Source organism: Coenobita brevimanus, chromosome 107 (assembly GCF_032717465.1).
Source record: "Coenobita brevimanus isolate Jiangsu-jjx chromosome 107, ASM3271746v2, whole genome shotgun sequence".
Lineage (NCBI taxonomy): Eukaryota > Metazoa > Arthropoda > Malacostraca > Decapoda > Coenobitidae > Coenobita > Coenobita brevimanus.
The window spans coordinates 19,970,408-19,995,095 of record NC_137060.1 but is presented as its reverse complement, the minus strand read 5'-3'; the positions used below and the strand labels follow the sequence as shown (position 1 = coordinate 19,995,095).

Here is a 24,688-nt window from a genome sequence, read left to right as displayed (position 1 = left end):
TCCACGTTGCATTTGCTTCTCGACGAGAAGTCAGCCGTGTACTGCATGAGTTTGTCTCGGGAACGTTTGATATCGAACAAAGTCGACCAGGCTAGGTTGTACTCACGGAGAATGCGGGAAGAAGACCAACCCGCATCACCTTTCTCCAATATCTCCCTCTTCTTTTCCAGAGTCAACACCACTCTCTTCCTTTTCTCAGGTGGCGGGGCCATCATCACACACACTAAGAGTAGGGCAGAGAGCAGCAGGAGGCCTTGCAGCAGGTAGGGCACCACCACAAAAGCGATCACGTGGACAGCCATTACGAGGAGCGTATGTTCACTCGCAGTGAGAGACAGGCAGGAAGTGGGGAGGATGCAGCGGTACTCTATCGGATGTCGGAGGAATGACGCGCCAAAACAATGCTCTCCCACGGCGTGCGCGGCAAGTTCAAATTACAGACGGGAAAAAATCGTTTTTTATTTTTTATTTTTTTGGGTTTTCGGACTATTTTGGGAATGTCGGATCCCAGGACGATTAGGTCCGGGTAGTGGGGATGCTCGGTTACTGGGCGTCCAGATATTGGAGTGATTACTTATATATATATATATATATATATATATATAATAGGAAAAGTGTATGGTAGGATACTTATAGACAGAGTTAGAGAAAGAAGAGAAAAATTAGTTGGAGAAGAACAGGGAGGCTTTAGGAAGGGAAGAGGATGTGTTGATCAGATATTCATTCTTAGATCTTTAGTGGAAAAGTTTCTAGAGAAGGGAAAGAAGTTGTATGCAGCTTTCATGGATTTGGAGAAAGCATATGACAGGGTGGATAGACAAGGATTGTGGAAAGTGTTAAGAATATATGGAGTAGATGGGAAGTTGTTGAATGCTGTGAAGAGTATGTACGATGGTGCGAAGGCTGCAGTGCGTGTGGATGGTGAACTAAGTGAATTTTTCTCTTTGAAAGTTGGTTTGAAACAGGGATGTGTCATGTCTCCATGGTTGTTCAATCTGTACATGGATGGGGTAATAAAAGAGGTACAAGGTAGGGTAGTGGATGTTGGAGTGGCCCTGGTGAGAGAGGATAGTGTTTGGAAACTCCCTGTACTGTTGTTTGCAGATGATACTGTGTTGTTGAGTGAAGAAGAAGGGGAGTTGCAAGGCTTGGTGGATGAGTTTGAGAGAGTGTGTAAGAAACGGAATCTAAAGGTGAATGTAGGGAAGAGTAAAGTGATGGTCTTTGAGAGAGGTGAAGTTAGTGAATGTACAGCGAGGTTGGATGGTCAGGAATTGGAAAATGTGAGTACGTTTAAGTACTTGGGTAGTGTGATGAGTAAGGATGGAGGTTTGGAGGGTGAAGTGCTTGAAAGGGTACAGCAGGGAAGAAAGGTTGCTGGTTCTTTGAAAGCAGTGATAAGAAACAGGGAAGTGAGCATCTATCTATCTATCTATTGCCAGACGCCTCAATCCCGTTTGGGGTGGCCACAAACAAATCGCCTCCATGTCACCCTGTCCCCCGCCATTTCACTCCCCTGCTCCCAACTCACACCCCCCTCTGTCATATACCTCTCCACCCCATCCCTCCATCTCATCCTCGGCCTCCCCCTCCCTCTTTCCCCCTCCACCTCACTCACATACACTCTCTTCGTCAGTCTTTCACCCTCCATCCTCTCCACATGGCCAAACCACCTCAGTGTGTTCCTCATAACGCTTCCTATCACATCCACATCAACACCACAACGCATGGAAGTGAAAAAGTCACTACATGACAGTATTGTGATACCAACTCTAACGTACGGAAGTGAAGCTTGGACATTGTTGGAAGGACATAAGTCAAGAGTGAGAGCAGTGGAAATGAGTTATTTAAGAGGAGCCTGTGGAGTTACGTGGAGAGACAGGCTGACGAATGAGGATATAAAGGAGCGTTGTGGTGTGGATGTGGATGTGATAGGAAGCGTTATGAGGAACACACTGAGGTGGTTTGGCCATGTGGAGAGGATGGAGGGTGAAAGACTGACGAAGAGAGTGTATGTGAGTGAGGTGGAGGGGGGAAGAGGGAGGGGGAGGCCGAGGATGAGATGGAGGGATGGGGTGGAGGGGTATATGAGAGAGGGGGGTGTGAGTTGGGAGCAGGGGAGTGAAATGGCGGGGGACAGGGCGACTTGGAGGCGATTTGTTTGTGGCCACCCCAAACGGGATTGAGGCATCTTGCAATAGATATATATATATATATATATATATATATATATATATATACTATATATCCAGCCAAGGAGAAGCAAGATGATTTTCCACTTCATATTTATTTATTTCAGGTGACTAGTTTCTTGATGCTTATCCCATCTTCAGACCTAAAAGCATTTAAAACACATATTGCAAATTAGATAAAGTTTAGAAAAAAAAATTAAAATATCAATAAGAAAAACAAAAAAAGAAAAGTTACGAAAAAAGCAAGTGGCAATGACTGATTACTATAAAAAATGTAATTTTTTTTTTTTCTTAATTAACAAACTCGAGAAATAAGAGTGAGAGTGTTACCTCTGTGAGTTGGCAGCTAACACTGAAAATCATGAACACAGTGTTTCATAAAGAAAAGTATCAAGAAGCTTCTGAATCATCAACAAACCAGTGTGAAGCAAAAGAACCAAATAAAGAATCAATGAACCAAGTATCTAAAGGCTAATTCATCAATACAAAACACTATAATCCTAAAGTATACAACTTTGTTGATGATTCATAGTTATTTAATGAAGGCTTTAGTTTGTGAATGTACAAAGACTCCAAAATTCGCAGTTCCATTCTGTCATTACTACTATGTAAAATACTGAAATTATCCATATTACAAGTATGGCCCATATTGAAACAGTGGTTCCTAATCTCTGACAAAGTTGGGGTAGACAGTGGCAAAGATGTTCTATGAGACAAGCCTCTGTGCTAAGACACACGAATTTTGAGGTTCCGAATTGAACTCCCAATATATCTAGCTGTACAGCTAGAACAGGCATATGAATATACTATGTTTGAGCACAGTGGCTTTGGGATATTATCTTCACATAGAAAAAATGAAGCTACAGTAAAATAGTGTATATATAAATATATACTGTATATATATACTATATATAGATAGATAGATGTATATATATATATATATATATATATATATATATATATATAGATAGATAGATAGATATATACATAAATATATATATATATATATATATATATATATATATCTATCTATCTATCTATTGCCAGACGCCTCAATCCCGTTTGGGGTGGCCACAAACAAATCGCCTCCAAGTCGCCCTGTCCCCCACCATTTCACTGCCCTGCTCCCAACTCACACCCCCCTCTCTCATATACCTCTCCACCCCATCCCTCCATCTCATCCTCGGCCTCCCCCTCCCTCTTCCCCCTCCACCTCACTCACATACACTCTCTTCGTCAGTCTTTCACCCTCCATCCTCTCCACATGGCCAAACCACCTCAGTGTGTTCCTCATAAAGCTTCCTATCACATCCACATCCACACCACAACGCTCCTTTATATCCTCATTCGTCAGCCTGTCTCTCCACGTGACTCCACAGGCTCCTCTTAAATAACTCATTTCCACTGCTCTCACTCTTGACTTGTGTCCTTCCAACATATATATATATATATATATATATATATATATATATATATATATATATATAATTTTTTATATATATATATATATATCTACATCTATCTATCTATATAAATATATATCTCTCTCTCTCTCTCTCTCTCTCTCTCTCTCTCTATATATATATATATATATAATTGTTCGACAGCTTCAGGAAAAATATATTGGTAGGAGAAGGGATCTTTATTTTGTTTTTGTTGATTTGGAAAAGCCCTTTGACAGAGTCCCTAGAGAAGTGGTGAAGTGGGCAATGAGAAAGCTTGGCTTGGAGGAGTGGCTGGTTAGGGTAGTTATGGCCATGTACTGTATGTGGGTGCTCACACCCAGGTGAGAGTGAATGGAGATCTGAGTGATGAGTTTTCCGTGAATGTTGGTGTGCATCAGGGGTCAGTCTTGAGTCCCATGTTGTTTATCATGGTAATTGAAGCCATTTCACGTGACTTTAGAAACGGACTCCTGTGGGAGTTGTTGTATGCTGATGATTTGGTTTTGACTGCAGAGAATGAAAGGGAGGCGGAGGAAAGGTTTAGGAAGTGGAGAAATGGTATGGGGCAAAAGGGTTTAAGGGTAAATGCAGATAAAACAAAAGTGATGATATCTAGGGTTGGTGGCGGTACTGTCCAAGACAAGGGAGAGTGGCCATGTGCAGTTTGCCACAAGGGCGTGGGAAGCAATTCCATCTTGTGCAGTTGTGTGATAAATGGGTGCATAAGAGATGTAGTGGTATCAGAGGTAGACTGCGAGATAATGCTGATTTTATGTGTACGGCGTGCCGGGGTGAGCAGGTGGAGATTGTCAGACGTGAAAGGATTGAACTTGTTGGTGAATCTCTTGAGTGTGTGGAAGAGTTTTCTTATTTGGGAGACATGTTGTGTGCTGGAGGTGGGGCTGGAGCTAGCTCTGTGGCTAGGGTGAGAAGTGGTTGGAAGAAGTTCAGGGAGCTCTTGCCTCTCCTGACATTGAGAGGGTTCTCCCTACGTGCTAAGGGGTCTTTGTATGCAGCATGTGTTAGGAGTGTAATGCTGTATGGCAGTGAGACCTGGGCAGTGAAGGAGGAAGATATTCGCTGGCTCAGACGTACAGAAATGACAATGATCAGGTGGATGTGCAGTGCGTCCCTGCGTCCAAGGCCTGGAGGAGCTGGGTTTACAATGGAAGAGTTGAGAGGTAGAATGGGACTGGAGTGTATTGGTGTTGTGATGAGGAGAGGTAGATTGAGGTGGTTTGGACATGTGGAGAGGATGAGGGATGATAATTGGGTGAGGAAGGTGAGAAGTGTTAATATTGGAGGTGGGGTTATGAGGGGTAGACCGAGAAAGACATGGGACGAGGTCATTAAGTGTGACCTTAGGGTTAAGGGAATGAACAGGGAGGCTGCAATGGATCAAGCAGTGTGGAGAGCCGCAATTAGGTGACCAAGGCCGACACATGCAAGCATGTTGGAGCCTTTAAAAACGAAAACGAAAACGAATATATATATACTACATATATATATATAGATAGATAGATAGATAGATATATAAATATATAGATAGATAGATAGATAGATATATAAATATATATATATATATATATATATATATATATATATATTTTTCATTCATTCATTCATTCATTGCCAGACGCCATGTATCCCAAACGGGGTGGCCAACGGCTTAGAGTTAATTGTTTTACAGTGAGGGGCACTAATCCTCCACCAACCCCACTTGACACATAGGGATGCCAACAGCATCTGGTGTTCCCAGGCGGTCACCCATCCAAGTACTAACCAGACCCATATATATATATATATATATATATATATATATATATATACAGGTCTATATATTTATATATATATATATACAGATATATATATTTATATATATACATATATATATATATATATATATATATATATATATATATATATTTATACAGTATATACTGTGTGTGTAAATATATATATATATATATATATATATATATATATATATATACATATATACAGTGGAACCTCGGTCCTCGAACGTCTCACATGTCGAACAAATCTGACCTCGACCAAAAAATTCAAGAAATTTTTGCTCCAGAGGTCGACCAAAATATCGGACCTCGACAAACCTGAACATAGCCAAACGAAGGGAAGCTGGCCGACTGACAGTCACGCGTCCACCATTGTTGTTCGTCAACGTGGTCGTCCTGCTGTGCTTCACATTTTTCTTGATTCAGTGCAGTATTAGCCCCTAATAATGGCTCCAAAGAAAGCAAGTTCATCCAGTACGGCTACTGGCAGTGAAAAGAGGAAAGTAGTTCGGAAAATAATTGAAGAAGTGGAAAAATTATTCCTTATCTTCATCAATGAGAAACAGTTAGCAGGAGACAGTGGTAATGAGTATATAATTTGTGAAAAGGCAAGAGAAATATACAGTCACCTCGTAAAGGAAAGCACTGGTACCAGTGCTGAAACTTAAATAGGTAAGCATCTGGGGTCTTGGAACGGATTAAAATGATTTACATTATTTCTTATGGGGAAAATTAGTTCGGTCCTCGACCAATTCGGTCCTGGAACAGCCTTCCAGAACGGATTGTGTTCGAGGACCGAGGCTCTACTGTATATATATATATATATGTATATATATATATATATATATATATATATATATACAGTAACCCCTCCAATATCCGGATCAATAGAGCCATCGGTAGGTTCAGATATTGGTTTCGTCCGGATATTGGGCCCCAGCTTATGGACTTGTACTTATGGACCCTAACTCAGAGAAACACCTATACAACTCCCTCCAGACATGCATAGCACCTATTTAACACCCAAATCACACCAATAAGGCACATAAATGACTGAAATAAATGCAAAAGAAACATAAAATGTGAGTTTAGAAGTATGTTCATACATTAATAAACATTCTGGTACTTATGGACTCTAACCGAACCTAACCTAACCTAACCGAACCTAACTCTGAAAAACACATTCCTACTGCACATGCATGAGGTAAGTATAGTATGGAAAAAAGTACAGTATGACACATTCTGGTAAGTATAGTATGGAAAAAAGTACAATATGAAACATTCTGGTAAGTATAGTATGGAAAATAGTACAATATGAAACATTCTGCCTACTTACAGCAAGTCCCTGGCCACCTCGATGAATAACCGCCTCCTCTCGGACTCTGACAGTAAGAACGATTTCCTGAAGCACTTGCACTACACTCTTCCTGAAGTCTTGCACTGAACTTAGTCACTAACACACAGAAGTCCGTTCTCTTCACAGTGTTCACTTTAGTCCGAATAATGTTCCATTTAATTTAAGTGTTGCACATTAACTTTTCCCAAGTTTTTTTAATTTTCCAAAGCCAAAACAAAGAAGGTTAGTTACGTTAAATTTCTTTTCTACTGAGTCTTTTCTCCCAACCTGAAAACATTAACACAAAACACCGTTTTTTTCACTGCACAACACTCAAAATTCCCGTGTGGTCTAGTGGAGAAGTTCTTGCTGTTTATTCACTGTCAGAGTCCGAGAGTATCACTGGCAGGCGAACAAGGGGTGCATCGGTGGGTCGTGGTGATGGCGTACCGACTACAGAAGACTCTGAAGATAGCCGCAAACTCACATCGAGCGGTGACTCCACTGTAGCTGATGTGCTGGGCTGTGGCTCGGAGCATAAGGGCCTGTCTTGGGGAGGCAACGGAGTGGAACTAGGGCTTGGCACAGCGGGGGTCACGGGCCTGAAAAAACTGTCAATCGTTGACTGACGCAAGGACCTATGATTCTGGCGATTGATGATGCGCTGCCGGAAAGCATGCACTTCCTCCACAAGTCCCAAGGGCCCCATCTCCCTGTCGCAGTCCGGGTGTTCCAGGTAGTCTAGGACGAACTCTAGATGTTCCCGGAGTGCGCTCAGCTTGGGGATGGCTGGAGTAGTGTCCTGCTGAGAGGAGTCCGCATCATCATCGCCTTCGTCGTCGGAATCTTCAAGTTCGGGACTGACACCAGCAACCGAAGACGCGATCTCGATATCAGACAACGTCTGATACCCAGGATCGCCCTCATCGTCGTCCAACCACTCACGAACATCGTCCACATCAACATCGTCGCCGTGCGTACGTAGCCGTGCATGGAAGTCATCCACGTCAAACCCTAGGAAATCGTACTCCACATCTGTTCCGAGAAGCAGACGAGACCAACCATTTTCAAGAGTTTTCACAGGGACTTCCTTCCATGCACTAGCCCAGTTGTACAGCGCAGACTTGATGTTGTAGCGGCGAAGGTTTTCCAAAGTCCACTTGCCTCGAGTGTCACGTCCTTCCCTGCGCTCGTCCTCGTCCTCGAGAACAACCATCACCTCGTCCAGGAACTTCCGACTGTACAGGCGCATTGTTGCCACGATCACTCCTTGGTCCATGGGTTGAATGAGAGCAGTCGTATTAGGTGGCAGAAACATGCACCTAATACGGCCATTCTCAGCAACCAAGTCCTTGTCGCATGGGTGGGCAGGTGCATTGTCAAGGAGAAGGAGAGCCTTTACCTGGTCGCGAGGAATTCCCAGTGTCTTCGTCTGGTACTGGATGACCTCTTTGACGAAGTGACGGTGAAACCAGTCTTTGAAAATCACAGCTGTGAACCATGCTTTCAAAGAATGGTACCATACGACAGGAAGGACATCCATCACCCCACGAAGGCACCGAGGCTGCTTTGCACGGCCAACAACAACGGGCTTAAGCCGGTGCATGCCGTTAGCATTGGCACAACACAAAGCAGATATCCGTTCCTTAGAAAGCTTGCGGCCAGGTACACGCTTCTCCGTCTCATCGGCTAGAGTGTTCGTTGGCACCGAGCGATAGAATAGGCCAGTTTCGTCAGCGTTATAGACTTGACCGAGAGTGAGGCCCTCCCTGTCGATCAAGCCTTTCACCTTGTGCCGAAACTTGTCCACTCCATCCTCGTTAGCGTCCAATGCTTCGCCATGTGCTTTACGGTTAGTAAGGCCATGTCGTAACTTGAATGCTAAGAGCCAACCCTTGGATGCCTTGAAGTCAAGGGCGTCGTGAAGCCTTGCAAACTTCTCAGCAGCAGCCTTCAGCTCCGTTCCACGTACCATCACACCAGCTGCACGTTGCTGTCGATATCAAATCAACGTGGAGCAGTCGATCTCTGCATACTTGGGGGTAAACATAACCTTCCTCTCCACGTTGCGTTTGCTTCTCGATGAGAAGTCAGCCGTGTACTGCATGAGCTTGTCTCGGGAACGCTTGATATCCAACAAAGTCGACCGGGCCAGGTTGAAGTCGCGGAGAATGCGTGAAGAAGACCAACCCGCATCAACCTTCTCCAATATCTCCCGTTTCTTCTCCAGAGTCAACACCACTCTCTTCCTTTTCTCAGGAGGCGGGGCCATCATCACACACACTAAGAGTAGGGCAGAGAGCAGCAGGAGGCCTTGCAGCAAGTACGGCACCACCACAAAAGCGAGCACGTGGGCAGCCATGGCGAACAGCGTAGGTCCAGTCGCGGTGAAAGACAGGCGGGAAGTGGGGAGGATGCAGCGGCACTCTATCGGACGTCGGAGGAATGACGAACCAAAACAATGCTCTCACGCGGCGCGCGCGGCAAGTTCAAATTACGGACGGCAAAAATCGATTTTTTTTTTTTTTTTTTTTGGATTTTCGGACCATTTTGGGAATCTTTGATCCCAGGACGATAAGGTTCGGTTAGTGGGGATGTTCGGTTATTGGGCGTCCGGATATTAGAGTGATTACTGTATATATATATATATATATATATATCTATCTCTCTCTCTCTCTCTCTCTCTCTCTCTCTATATATATATATATATATAGTCACATGGAGAGACAGGCTGACAAATGAGAATATAAAGGAGCGTTGTGGTGTTGATGTGGATGTGATAGGAAGCGTTATGAGGAACACACTGAGGTGGTTTGGCCATGTGGTGAGGATGGAGGGTGAAAGACTGACGAAGAGAGTGTATGTGAGTGAGGTGGAGGGAGGAAGAGGGAGGGGGAGGCCGAGGATGAGATGGAGGGATGGGGTGGAAAGGTATATGAGAGAGGGGGGTGTGAGTTGGGAGCAGGGCAGTGAAATGGCGGGGGACAGGGCGACTTGGAGGCGATTTGTTTGTGGCCACCCCAAACGGGATTGAGGCGTCTGGCAATATATATATATATATATATATATATATATATATATATATATATATACATACGTATATATATATATATATATATATATATATATATATATATATACATATATATATATATATATATATATATATATATATATATATATATATATATATACATACGTAAATATATATATACATATATTATATATATATATATATATATATATATATATATATATATAGATAGATAGATAGAATGGCAAGGTAGGTTATATCAACTAAGGTACTGACCGAGGAAGTAGTAGTATGGAGTGTGAATGTTGGCTCTCAAAACTTCAGGCCCTCCGACCAGCTGCACTAGGGCCTGATAAACCTCCATGTGGAAGACGCTGCTTGGCACTGCAACTGTCACCATAATACTAATATCAGTACTAACAGCTACAGAGTTACTGACATGTAAAGTTCCCCAAACATTCTCCCATACTACAACATTGAACAGTCAAATTTAACAAATAAGATCCCTTTTCAATTCCAGGTGCATACACGGTAAGGGTAAAGTTGTGGTCAGTCAGGAAATAGATCCCACAACCTCTCAGTTCTGGGATGAATATATTTCTGATTAAACCAGTAAAGTAGCTTTTATCTGTAAATCAGCAGGGACCTCAATTTTCATTCAGTCTGAGAACTATACGCAAGAAAGCAGGGTGACAATAAAAAGCTGCAGCTGAGTTCAAAATTAATATGGTTGCAGGAAAGATTTTTTGGTATTGGGATACTGCATCATGTGACAAACAATAAGAAAGAGATAGACAGGTACTGTGAACACTGTCAATATAGACAGATAAATGGGTAGATAGAAAGATGTACATTTATTTTTTTTTAAACGACTGCATTGTTACCTATCTTCTCCATTTCACATCCCTCCCTTTAGCACACCCACATTAATGGAAGTATTTCATGTAGCCAACACATCACTAATATTGTGCCGGAAATTGAACCTGCGAGTCTAAGACAAGAGCCAGGAGTCTTACCATTCTGCCACAACTAGGTAAAAGTTGTCTCACCTTGTAACATATCTGTACTTGTAGCAAAGGTACCCCTACCCCCAGCTGTGGGCTTGAATGGGAAGACACAACCACCTGGCACTTGGGCAAGCAGACACTTATGGTCATAATCAAGGCACATCCAGCAAGTCAGTGTGATTAAAGAAAGCTGTAATGACACAGGATAATTAAGTAACATAGTACTGTACCAATGCTGTGATGGAAATCGAAGCCTGCACTCTTAGACAAGAGTCAGGCAGCTTAATACTACTCTATGACTGAGTAAAAGTTGTCTCACCTTGTCACATATTTGTAACCAAGGAATCCATGCCTCCAACTGTGGACTGAAAGGGCCACAGATGGCACTCACGCAAGTAGAAGCTTTTAATTACTGTATACCCAAAGAACATCCATCACATACCCAAAGCACTCTGCTGGATATGCTTTGCATAAGATTGTAAGCTCTTACTAATTTGAGTGTCGGGGGTTGTCTCTTCGCTTTTAGGCACACAGTTGGGAGCAAGGGTACCTTTGTTACAAGTACTGTATATGACAGGGTGAAACAATCTTTACCTCGGTGTGGTACAGTGGTAAGCTGCCTGGCTTTGGTCTGAAAGTCCAAGTTTGACTCCTGGCACAGCACTGGTAATATGTTAGTTGCTTTATCCTGTGTCATTAGAGATTTCTTTCATCTAACATAGGTACACATTCACCAAAAATTGTTTAATTTTATATGACTCTTTTCATGTATCTCAATCAGTAAACTAAGACTGATTTTGTTTCTGAAATGTTCACAGCCATCTACTACCAGACCACTCTTTTGATAATAATCTCATTCATCTTTCTTAGTTTATCCTTACTACTTGCATGCAACTACATTCAGCCTAAGAGACACCACCTGTAGTGAACGAGCTAAAAACATACTGTAACATCATCTATCTATCATCACATCCTTTCCTGCCCCATCCAGCATGTATGGGCCTAGAGCAATGATAATTATAAGTGTAGACATTTAAGGTGAGGGACCAGCTGCTAGCCCCTGAATGGCATCATGTGTGCAATCATTCCCAACCACCGCTTGGATGGACCCCATCGCATGAAGCATCTGACATATAGGACTATTAGGCACTCATTTCTTGGTGATATGGTTACCAACCAGCATAGCAAATAGTTTTCAGGGGTTACAGGAAACCATTTGGTTGGTCACTCAGCATCGTTAGAAACAGGTGAATGACAATCTCCAACCCCCTCGAGCACAATGACACGAGTCAAAGTGCTTTCAGTCTAAAGAGTAATCATTGATGCACTAGGATGCACTTACCCTATAAATCATCATCAAAACTTTTTCTGTGGCTGAAAGTGCGTCAAATTTTGGTGAGTCATAGGTTACGGTGGTCAGGTCTCAGGGAAAAATATGGCAACACTCTCAAGCCTGTCACAAGGACAAGTGGCCTATTATTAGCTCAGTGTCCTCTCAGCAGTCAGGCAAGGAGGGTGTGTTGGCATGAGGCTGGCCATTTTAATCCTCGTTTTCTATTATGTCACCCGTCCATACCTTACGTGTATTATAGTGATAGTGTGTTATATAGTGCAGTGTGTCACTGAAGAAGGTGTATGAGTGTATTTTATATATTTTCAGAGAAATCCAAATTTCAAATCTATGAACGCTCACAACCGCTCACTTCCAATACTGAAAGTAACCATGATGGCAGGGAAAGAGTTAACCGAGGAGGAGTACCTGAAATATTTATTCAAAGAAACTGAAAGTGAGGAGGACACATACAAAGACTCTGGAGAGAGTGATTTTGAGACCCTGGGGTGAGGCGGAGAGAGATAGAGTAAGGAGACGGAGAGCTAATCCTTCCCCCAGGTGACATTGATAAACCTCCCTCCAAGGTCAAGGCCACCTCCATTATCACCACTACTACCACCACTGGTACACCACTACCACCACTGGTACACCATTACCACCATCACAACGGAGACAGCTGCCTCTTATCGCCACCTCAAATAGAACACACACACACTCACACACACACACAAGGCACCGAGGAGACCAGACACTCGCCGCCATCGCTCCACAAACAGCCAACTTGGCCAGTGGCATTACCTCTAATTAGTATCTTTATATGCGTCAAGCTCTGTACCAGGTTAGACTAAATAGTGTTTTAATAAAAAAAAGAAAAAAAAAGAAAAAAAAAGAACAAGAAGTTTTAAGCAAGGCTTTTTCAAACAGAAAAGAAAACAAATTAGAGTAAGAATTCGCACAATCAGCTGATCGTTTGTTTAATCTACAACTGCCCCAGGGAATGTAGGTACCATATGTGCTTTTAGTACTGCAACATGACCATATACTTTAGTAAAGCAAATTTGGAAAAGAAAAGGGATAAAGGTAGAAAGCAGGACGATGATTTCTACCAAGAACTGGTTGAAATGGAGACTCACAAGAAACTGGTGGAAAGAGTATACAGGCTAGAGATGGCTTTACAAAATGAGATTGATGAAATTAAGAAACAGATGCACTTGCAAAAGGAAGAAATAGAAAAATTACGAAAGGAAGTCAACAAGAAAGACATAACCATGAATGAGCTGACAGTAGAACTGGGTTCACTTGGGAGAAAAATTAGTGAAATGGCAAGTACAGTAGTCAACCATGAGAGTATTATGGAAGAGTTCAAAAATGATACAGAGACAATTAGGCAAGTAAGCAGTCTGATAGACCATAGCAGTGATATTGAGGAGAAGATAACACAGGTGAATGAAGCTGTGCAAAGCTACAAAAATGATGTGGAAACCACTTATGCTGAAATGGTGAAAGTAAAGAAAGACTTAGAAACAAGGGTGGAAGAAAAAAAGCATTAAAAAGGAAGTGAAAAGAATAATCCAAAACAATCCTAAGTTAGTCAGAGATTCAGTAGATATCAACAAATCTATAGTAATCAGTGGTATAGAAGAGGAAGAACTAAAAAACAAGATCTCAAAAGACAAACAGGAGATGGCAAATGTAATGAGCATATTGAAAGAAGTCTATCTATCTATCTATTGCCAGACGCCTCAATCCCGTTTGGGGTGGCCACAAACAAATCGCCTCCAAGTCGCCCTGTCCCCTGCCATTTCACTGCCCTGCTCCCAACTCACACCCCCCTCTCTCATATACCTCTCCACCCCATCCCTCCATCTCATCCTCGGCCTCCCCCTCCCTCTTCCCCCCTCCACCTCACTCACATACACTCTCTTCGTCAGTCTTTCACCTCCATCCTCTCCACATGGCCAAACCACCTCAGTGTGTTCCTCATAACGCTTCCTATCACATCCACATCCACACCACAACGCTCCCTTATATCCTCATTCATCAGCCTGTCTCTCCATGTGACTCCACAGGCTCCTCTTAAAAAACTCATTTCCACTGCTCTCACTCTTGACCTATGTCCTTCCAACAACGTCCAAGCTTCACTTCCATACGTTAGAGTTGGTATCACAATACTCTCATGTAGTAACTTTTTCACTTCCATGCTCACTTCCCTGTTTCTTATCACTGCTTTCAAAGAACCAGCAACCTTTCTTCCCTGCTGTACCCTTTCAAGCACTTCATCCTCCAAACCTCCATCCTTACTCATCACACTACCCAAGTACTTAAACGTACTCACATTTTAAAATTCCTCACCATCCAACCTCGCTGTACATTCACTGACTTCACCTCTCTCAAAGACCATCACTTTACTCTTCGCTACATTCACCTTTAGATTCCGTTTCTTACACACTCTCCCAAACTCATCCACCAAGCCTTGCAGCTCCCCTTCTTCTTCACTCAACAACACAGTATTATCTGCAAACAACAGTACAGGGAGTTTCCAAACACTATCCTCTCTCACCAGGGCCACTCCAACATCCACTACCCTACCTTGTACCTCTTTTATTACCCCATCCATGTACAGATTGAGCAACCATGGAGACATGACACATCCCTGTTTCAACCCAACCTTCAAAGAGAAAAATTCACTTAGTTCACCACCCACACGCACTGCAGCCTTTGCACCATCGTACATACTCTTCACAGCATTCAACAACTTCCCATCTACTCCATATATTCTTAACACTTTCCACAATCCTTGTCTATCCACCCTGTCATATGCTTTCTCCAAATCCATGAAAGCGGCATACAACTTCTTTCCCTTCTCTAGAAACTTTTCCACTAAAGATCTAAGAACGAATATCTGATCTACACAACCTCTTCCCTTCCTAAAGCCTCCCTCATCTTCTCCAAATAATTTCTCTGTTCTTTCTCTAACTCTGTCAATAAGTATCCTACCATACACTTTTCCTATTATACTAAGAAGACAGATGCCCCTATGATTACCACACACTTCTTTTTCCCCTTTTCTTTTGTACAAGGGCATAACTATACCTGACTTCCAATCCTTCGGGACATTACCTTCCTCCCAGGCCAATCTGCACATCTTCCACATCCATTCTACTACTATCTCTCCCCCATGGTTCAGCATTTCACCACACACTCCATCAATTCCTGGGGCTTTCCCCGATTTAACTTTCTTCATTGCTTCCACAACTTCTATCCTACTGATTTCTTCCTGTCTTCTCACCTCTCTCCTTCTCCCAGCCATTCCCCAGCCACTTATACTCGCATTACTTCCATCCTCTATGTTCAAGAATTCCTTAAAGTGTTCTCTCCATCTGCTCACTTTTTCTCCCTTCTCCACTAGTAATCTACCATTTTTATCTTTCACTCCCCTGCTAACTTCACTTCCACCCTGTCTTACTCTTTTCACCTCTTTCCAGAACATTTTCTTACAGTCCCTCCACTTTACACTCAAATTCCTTCCAAATTCCTCATCCACTCTCCTCTTACTCTCTCTTACTAATCTTTTCACCTCTCTCTTTCTTTCTACATATAACTCTCTCTTACGCCTCTCAACTTCTTCCACGGCCCTATTTCTCATCCATTCATTGTATGCTTTCTTCTTTTGTGCCACAGCCTGTCTCACCTCTTCAGTCCACCACGCTGTTCCTTGCACCCCCCTCCGTCTTCTCTTCCTTCCACACACCACATCACATGCTGCACATATTTCTTCTGTAAATATCCTACAGACACCTTCCACGTCTCCCATCTGCTCCAATTCATATTTGCCCAATCGTTCCTCCCTTTCTGTCTTATACTCTGCCTTTTTCTCATCCTCTTGTAACCTTTCCACTCTCCTTGCAACTACTCCTTCCTCTCGTCTTTCCCTTCTTCTATTCCTCCATCTTACTTGCATCCTAATTCTAGCCACCACCAAGCAGTGGTCAGAAAGTCCACTCCCCAACCTCTATAAACTCTTGCATCCATTACATATCTTTGCATCCTTTCATCCACACACACATAATCAATCATTGCCTTCCTTTCATTCAGTTCACCACCCACCCTTCTCATCACTCGCCATGTATACCTGTGGATCATTTTATGCCTGAAGAGGGTATTGGCTATCACCAACCCCTTCCCAGCACAAATGTCCACTAACGCACTCCCATTCTCATCTATCTCAGCAAGCACACCCCACTCACCAACTATTCCATCCACCTCCACATTCCCAACTTTACCATTCATATCACCAATCAAAAACACTCTCTCATTCCTTCCAAACTTTTCCATGCACACTTCTACATTTGTCCAGAACTCTTCTCTCACTCTTCTAGCACGATCTTGCATTGGCGCATACACACACACAATCGCCCACATTTGTATTCCAACTTTCAACTTTACCCACACAATCCTTGACCCAACTGATCCATACCGTCTTATGCTCTTCTTCCATCTTTTACTCACAACTATAAATAGTCCTTCATTTGCCCTCTCATTCTCACCTACTCCTGCACATATACCCCATCCATACTCCCATTCTCTCACACTTTTGAAAGAAGTATCAGAGGAAATCTGTAGTAAAGACACAGAGGAACACAAAAGGTTAGGGAAATACGAGAGAAGCAAGTCAAGACCCTTCAAGGTAACATTCCAGAGTGTAAACACTGTGGAGGAGATACTAAAAAATGCAAAGAATCTTATGGATAAAGAGGAGTTCAAAACTGTAAGGATAAAAAGATGCCTAACACAAGAGGAACTGGAATTACTGAAAGAGAAGAGGAAGCAAAAACAAAAAATGAGGGAAGATCAGAGGAGGAGAAGAATACATTCTTTTACAAAGTAATAGGATTGCGGGTACGAAAGTGGTATATAAACAGGAGGGAATAAAAAGAAGGAAGGTACTAGAACCAAGTCATGACGAAGTATATAAACAAGATGATTAAGTTGATGTACTCAAATGCGGATGGAATGGTATCTAAATTACTAGAGATGAATGATTATGTCAGAGAAAATGAACCACATATAAAATGCCTAACTGAAACAAAATTAACAACACGGCTATCAAATGAAATCCTAAACTTATATGAAGAAGAGATAGCAACCTAAAAAAAGGAGGAGGAATTATAATATTAACTAAGAAAAATTTAAAAGTCAAAGAAATAGAACTAGATATACCCTCACAAGTAGAACTGATTGCAGTAGAGATCAATACATCTGAAGGAAAAGTAATTGTAGCCAATTTGTACATGCCACCCAAGTCAAACACATGAGAAAGAGATGAATATGAGGACCTGGCAGAGAATACAATTTAGAGTTTAAGATCATTACTACATAAAATGGAAGAGAAATCGGAAAGAATTATACTAACTGGAGATTTTAATACAAATATACATTGGAATACTCTAGATATAATAAGCCAAGAAAGCTGTTGGGACCAACAGCTCCTGGATCTCGTGCAAGAGTTTTTCCTAACGCAACATGTAAGGGAAAGCACCAGAAAAAGAGGACTCGATGTACCCTCAATGCTAGATCTCAAATTTCCTAGGCAAGAAAACGATATTGACAATTTAATATACCACCCTCCATTCGGCAAAAGCGACCATGCAGTACTAAATTGCAACTTCAGGATTGCATATGACATAGATAACAGCAATGAAAGTTACATAAAGAGCCTAAATTATAAAAGGGGAAACTATCATCACCTAAAGAAGTACTTCTTAGAAACTGATTGGGGAAAGGAGCTTAGAGGACAAGAATTAAATGCTACATATAATAAATTCTGTGAATTTTATGAAATAGGAGTCCAGAAGTACATCCCAAAGCACAAAGAAGCAGAAATGAAAATAAAGAAATGGTTCAATACAGAATGTAAAAAATCAAAAGAAAAAAGAGATTTGTTGTGGAATAGATACAGAAGACACAATAGTGAAAGGGCATATAATAATTACAAACAGGCAAGAAACGATTATACAAGAATAAGGAGGGAAGCTCAAAAACAGTTTGACGAGGTTATCATAAATAAAAGTAGTGATCAACCGAAGCTATTTTACAGCTACATCAGAAGCAAAACCAAAGTAAAAGATAAAATACAATCCATTATGGATGAGGGAATCACCTATACACAAGAGAAGGATATTTGTGAAGCACTAAACAAGAAATTCCAATCAGTTTTTACAGAGGGAAAAAATTCTGTGAGGGATTATGTGGAACATGCATGCCCACACATACTACCAGATATACAAACATCAGAAAAAGTAATACAGGAGGAGCTAAGTAAATTAGACAAATGAAAAGCAAATGGTCCTCATGAAATTTCATGTTGGGTACCACGTGAATGTGCAAAGGAGTTAAGTAAACCATTATTTTTAATTTTCAAGAAATCCTTGAGTCAAGTAAACTACCTGATATTTGCAAAAAAGCAAACATTGTTCCCTTATTCAAGAAAGGAAATAGACAAAATCCACTCAACTACCGACCAGTATCACTGACCAGTGTTGTAAGCAAGGTATTAGAAAAGCTTATAAGAAAAGCTTGGGTAAATCATCTAGAAGAACACAATATGATAACAGAAAGACAGTTTGGTTTCAGAAAAGGAAAATCATGTGTTACTAATCTGTTCAGCTACAATGACATAGTAACAGACACATTACAGGAAAGAGAAGGATGGGTGGAGAGTATCTATTCAGATTTCAAGAAAGCATTTGACACAGTACCACACCAAAGACTTTTATGGAAACTGTACCATCAAGGAGGAATTCGAGGCAAACTGTTTTGTTGGATGCAAGAGTTTCTCATAAGAAAAGAAATGAGTACAGTACCAAGGGGAAATTACTCATTATGAAAGAAGTGACTAGTGGAGTACCACAGGGCTCAGTGCTGGCACCAATCATGTTTTTAGTGTATATAAATGACACAGACAATAACACTGGAAATGAAAGCTACTTAAATATGTTTGCAGATGATGCAAAAATACAAAGGAGAATTACTAACACAGACTCTTGTAAAGAGCTACAAGAAGAATTAAATAAACTTCATGAATGGAGTAATACATGACAAATGGAATTCAATGTGGACAAGTGTCATGCAATCAAGTTTGGTAAAAGTGGAAAAAGACCTGATTGGGACTATAAGTTAGGAAATAAAACCCTACACACATCAGAAAGAGAGAAGGACCTAGGTGTGATTATCAATAACAGACTGTCTCCGGCTGACCACATCAGTGACAAGGTACGGAGCATGTACAGGTATACAGTACACTGTTTGCAAATATGAGAATAGCATTCACATACATAAATGAAGACATGCTAAGAAAGATAATAACATCATTCATTAGACCAAGCCTGGAGTATGCATCAGTAGTCTGGAGTCCTCATCTCAAAAAACACATAGACAAGATTGAAAAAGTTCAAAGGGCCGCTACAACATGGGTACCAAGCTTAAGGGATCTAAGCTACGAAGAAAGACTAAATAAACTGAATCTACCAACACTACAGGAGAGAAGGAAAAGAGGTGACATGATTATGCTATATAAATGCATATCACGGAAGGAGAAAATAGACATAAATGATTACTTAATCTATGGGGAAACATCAGCAAGAGGACACTGCAAAAAACTGCATAAGAAGAGAGGTGATAAAGACGTTGGGAAATTTAGTTTCCCAAACAGAGCAATTGATCAATGGAATGCACTACCGAATGAAATAGTGTGTGCCAAAACAATTCACAATTTTAAGGATATGTACGATAAATATGGTTTAAGACACAGGACAGGACAAGCTTGACTCATTCCTGTAAAGATACAATTAGGTAAGAACAATTAGGTAAGAACACACACACACACACACACACACACACACACACACACACACAAGAATTTCTAATAATTTTTTACAGAAGAAAAAAATTTTGAGAGGGACTATGTGGGACATGCATGTCCACACATACTATAGTCTGTTCCATATAAACTGGCGGAGAGAAACCTGTACTTTCCTTCCCAAGTCTGGGTCAAACGCAGAATGCAGGTGACCTTTGAAGGATTATCCCCCTCTTTCCTCCAGCCCCTCCCTTCTCCCTACTCTCCTGAGAGAAAGAGAGAGAGAGAGAGAGAGAGAGAGTGTGTGTGTGTGTGTGTGTGTGTGTGTGTGTGTGTGTGTGTGTGTGTGTGTGTGTGTGTGTGTGTGTGTGTGTGTGTGTGTGTGTGTGTGTGCGTGCGTGCATGTGTGCGTGTGTAGATGTAGGTGCATGTGTGTGTGTCTTTATTATCTGTGGAGAGCCTTTTTCTGTGCTATCCTTGTGTTATTCTCATAGATTAGTCTTATTCCTGTTGGAGCTGCCTAGCATGGACCAAAAGGTCTACTGCAGTTATCCTCTCTTCTTGCAGTATGTTCTTATGTGTAACTTTTGGCAACTTACATGATTGTTGTGTTAATATTTTAAAAACTATCTAAGACAGGTTTCAAAATTTCCCATTCATCTTAGACGCACACACACACATACATGCTTCCACGCAGGCGCATATAAGGTATATTCTCTATCGACATTTCTTTTAAAAATATGTGGAACATGCTGGGACTCTTGTGTGAGTATAGCTTGAGATGAATGGAAACAAAAAAGAGAAAGGAGGGAATGCATGAGTGGAGCACCTGCTGACACGTACAGGTTCTGGTGTGCGTTTGCCCTCAGGTCAAGATGGGTGGAGCATTTGCCCTGAGGTCACATGCAGCATTTCCTGGAACGCCCTTGTTGATGCTTCTCAACATCCCGCCCAGGTCACTTATAATAATGGACTACGCATCATACCACTGCAAAATCATAAATAAAGCACCAACACAGAGCTTACGAAAACAAGAAATTATACAGTGGCTTCTTGATAACAACCTCCCTCATAACCCCCTGCACACTAAGGCTGAGCTGCTACACCAAGTGAAAAAAAAAAAGAAACAAACAAATAAAGACAAGCAATTGTTTGAAATTGATGAAATTGCCAATAATCCTGGTCGCCAGGTGCTGCGGCTTCCTCCCTATCATTGCCAGCTCAACCCCATACAGCTGATTTGGGCTCAGGTCAAGGATGATGTAAGGAAGAGAAACTCAAATTCTTCTCGAAAATTACGAGTGATCGAAGAGCTGACGAGAAATGCGATAGAAAAAATAACAGCAGAAAATTGGCAGAAATGTGTGGCACATACAAAAAAAATAGAAGAATTTATGGGAAATGACATTGCTGTAAACCACATGGTAGAAAATTTTGTTATCAATATATCGAACGAATCCAGCAGCGATGAAGATGAATAAACAAGTGTTGTGTGAAGTGTCTTGTGTATACTTATTGTAAATAAGAGTTGTAAATATAAATATAAGCCATATACATGCTTTGTTCAATATTATACGAGAGAGAGAGAGAGAGAGAGAGAGAGAGAGAGGAGAGAGGGAGGGAAGGAGGAAAGAACAGAGAGGGAGGGAATGGATAAACATTCCCTTTTCCTATTCATCACACACACACACACACACACACACACACACACACACACACACACACACACACGAGAAGGGAGAGAGAGAGAGAGAGGGTAATGAATATTTCACCATTTTTTTATATAAAACTCTGTCCTGATAGAAGTTATTTTCAGAAAATCATATGACTGATATTTTAATACTTATAACGGTTCGCCATTTCGCGATGAATTGGCGATTTTCTTAGATTTGCCAATCAGGATAGAACTCGTAATAATGCCTTCAAATTACACAAATTCATGTTTGGATTGGATGTAGGATTAATTAATAATAGGTCAGAAAATGAAATATGATTGCTATATTTGAATACTGTATTAGGCAATAAACAGTTCAAATCTCTCTCTCTCTCTCTCTCTCTCTCTCTCAGGAGAGGAAGAAGGGTCGGGCTGGAGAAAGAGTCAGGTGAGGTCACTTTAATCCGTTTGTACGGGCACCTGTGTTCGACTAGGACTTGAGCGTACTTCTTCCGCCACTTTATATGGAATAGAGTATACCAGATATACAAATAGCAGAAAAAGTAATACAGGAGGAGTTAAGTAAATTAGACAGATGAAAAGCAAGTGGTCCTGATGAAATTTCATGTTGGGTACTACGAGAATGTGCAAAGGAGTTAAGTAAACCATTATTTTTAATTTTCAAGAAATCCTTGAGTCAAGGTAAACTACCTGATATTTGGAAAAAAGCAAATATTGTCCCCTTATTCAAGAAAGGAAATAGACAAAATCCACTCAACTACCGACCAGTATAACTGACCAGAGTTGTAAGCAAAGTATTAGAAAAGCTTATAAGAAAAGCTTGGGTAAATCATCTAGAAGAACACAGTATGATAACAAAAAGACAGGTTGGTTTCAGAAAAGGAAAATCATGTGTTACTAATCTGTTCAGCTACTGTGACAGAGTAACAAACACAATACAGGAAAGAGAAGGATGGGTGGACAGTATCTATTTAGATTTCAAGAAAGCTTTTGACACAGTACCACACCAAAGACTTTTATGGAATCTGTACCATCACGGAGGAATTCGAGGCAAACTGTTTTGTTGCATGCAAGATTTTCTCATAAAAAGAGAAACCTACTCATCATGGAAAGAAGTGACTAGTGGAGTACCACAGGGTTCAGTGCTGGCACCAATCATGTTTTTAGTGTATATAAATGATATAAACAGTAACACTGGAAATGAGAGCAATCTGAATATGTTTGCAGATGATGCAAAAATACAAAGGAGAATTACTAACACAGACTCTTGTAAAGAGCTACAAGAAGAATTAAATAAACTTCATGAATGGAGTAATACATGGCAAATGGAATTCAATGTGGACAAGTGTCATGTAATCAAGTTTGGTAAGAGTCGAAAAAGACCTGATTGGGATTATAAGTTAGGAAATAAAACCCTATACACATCAGAAAGAGAGAAGGACCTAGGTGTGATTATCAATAACAGACTATCTCCGGCTGACCACATCAGCGAGAAGGTACGGAACATGCATACACTGCTTGCAAATATGAGAATAGCATTCACATACATAAATGAAGACATGCTAAGAAGGATAATAACATCATTCATTAGACCAACCCTGGAATATGCATCAGTAGTCTGGAGTCCTCATCTCAAAAAACACATAGACAAGATTGAAAAAGTTCAAAGGGCCATTACAAGATGGATACCAAGCTTAAGAAACCTAAGCTACAAAGAAAGACTAAATAAACTGAATCTACCAACACTACAGGAGAGAAGGAAAAGAGGTGACATGATAATGCTATATAAGTGCATATCAGGGAAGGAGAAAATAGACATCAATGATTACTTAACATATGGAGAAGCATCAGCAAGAGGACACTGCAAAAAACTGCATAAGAAGAGAGGTGATAAAGACGTAAGGAAATTCAGTTTCCCAAACAGAGCAATTGATCAATGGAATGCACTACCGAATGAAATAGTGTGTGCCAAATCAATTAACAAATTTAAGGATATGTACGATAAAGTTTAAGACACGGGACAGTACGAGCTTGACTCATTCCTGTAAAGATACAATTAGGTAAGAACAATTAGGTAAGAACACACACACACACACACACACACACACACACACACACACACAGACACACACACACACACACGAGCAGCCGGAGAGAGAGGTCGTCCCAGGCATCGCTCCTAACCTTGAGTAGTTTCAGGAATTTTGTCTGTCCTGTCTCCTAGGGTCTTTCTTTAAATTTAAAATAATGAAAGTTGGTAGACTACCAAAAATGTAAAGATTTGTTGGCAATAGTATACATGAATGTTTGTGGCTCATTCGGTAACAGCTGTTTAGGTACTTTACCGGTACGTTAAAGATGGCCGAAAATGTAAACAATGAGGGAATGGAATTTCAAGGATTTGATGCTAATACTAATGTCATGGACCTGGTGAAAACATTAATTATGAGGATTAGTGAACTCGAAAAAAAAGTAGAGAATCTAGTTATAAAGGATGTGTCAGGAAATACGGAAACCACCATACAGAGTCTAATCCAGTCCAACGAAACAGCCAATGAAGAGATTAAGAATTTGAAGAGGGAGAATGTTGAACTGAGGAGGAAACTTGAAGAGAGTACTAATAAAACGGAGAAGGTGAGTAATGTACTAGAAGAACACAAGGCAAAGTGGGCACACGTAGAAGAAGAACAGAAAGAAGTGGTCAGCTTAAGAGAGATCATCCAGGAAGAAAGGGAAATGAACAAGAAAGAAATGGAAGAAAATGTAGTGAAAATACTGAAGAAAAAAGAGAAAATAGTGAGAGAAACTGTAGAAAGGAACAGATGTGTGGTAGTATTTGGAAACAGGGAAGAGGAAGAAAAGGTTAGGTTCGCAAGACTCGAGAAAGACACGAACATGGTGAGAGGAATATTAGGCAAGATTGACCCCGAAGGAGACAAGTGGGTAAAAGAAATTGAGGAAGTAAGGAGGATAGGGCCTTATAAGAAAGGGGAAACAAGACCAATGAGAGTC

At 41.1% G+C, this 24,688-nt stretch overlaps 1 protein-coding gene across 1 annotated transcript in view; it reads right to left on the bottom strand.

Moving 5' to 3' along the window:
- LOC145416714 (FAST kinase domain-containing protein 1, mitochondrial) overlaps window positions 1-24,688 on the bottom strand; it is a 233,868-nt gene that overhangs the window by 144,747 nt on the left and 64,433 nt on the right. Inside the window, exon 8 of the mRNA XM_080285647.1 lies at window positions 10,080-10,193. Coding sequence (XP_080141773.1) covers window positions 10,080-10,193 — 114 coding nt within the window. The remainder of the gene's footprint in view (window positions 1-10,079; window positions 10,194-24,688) is intronic.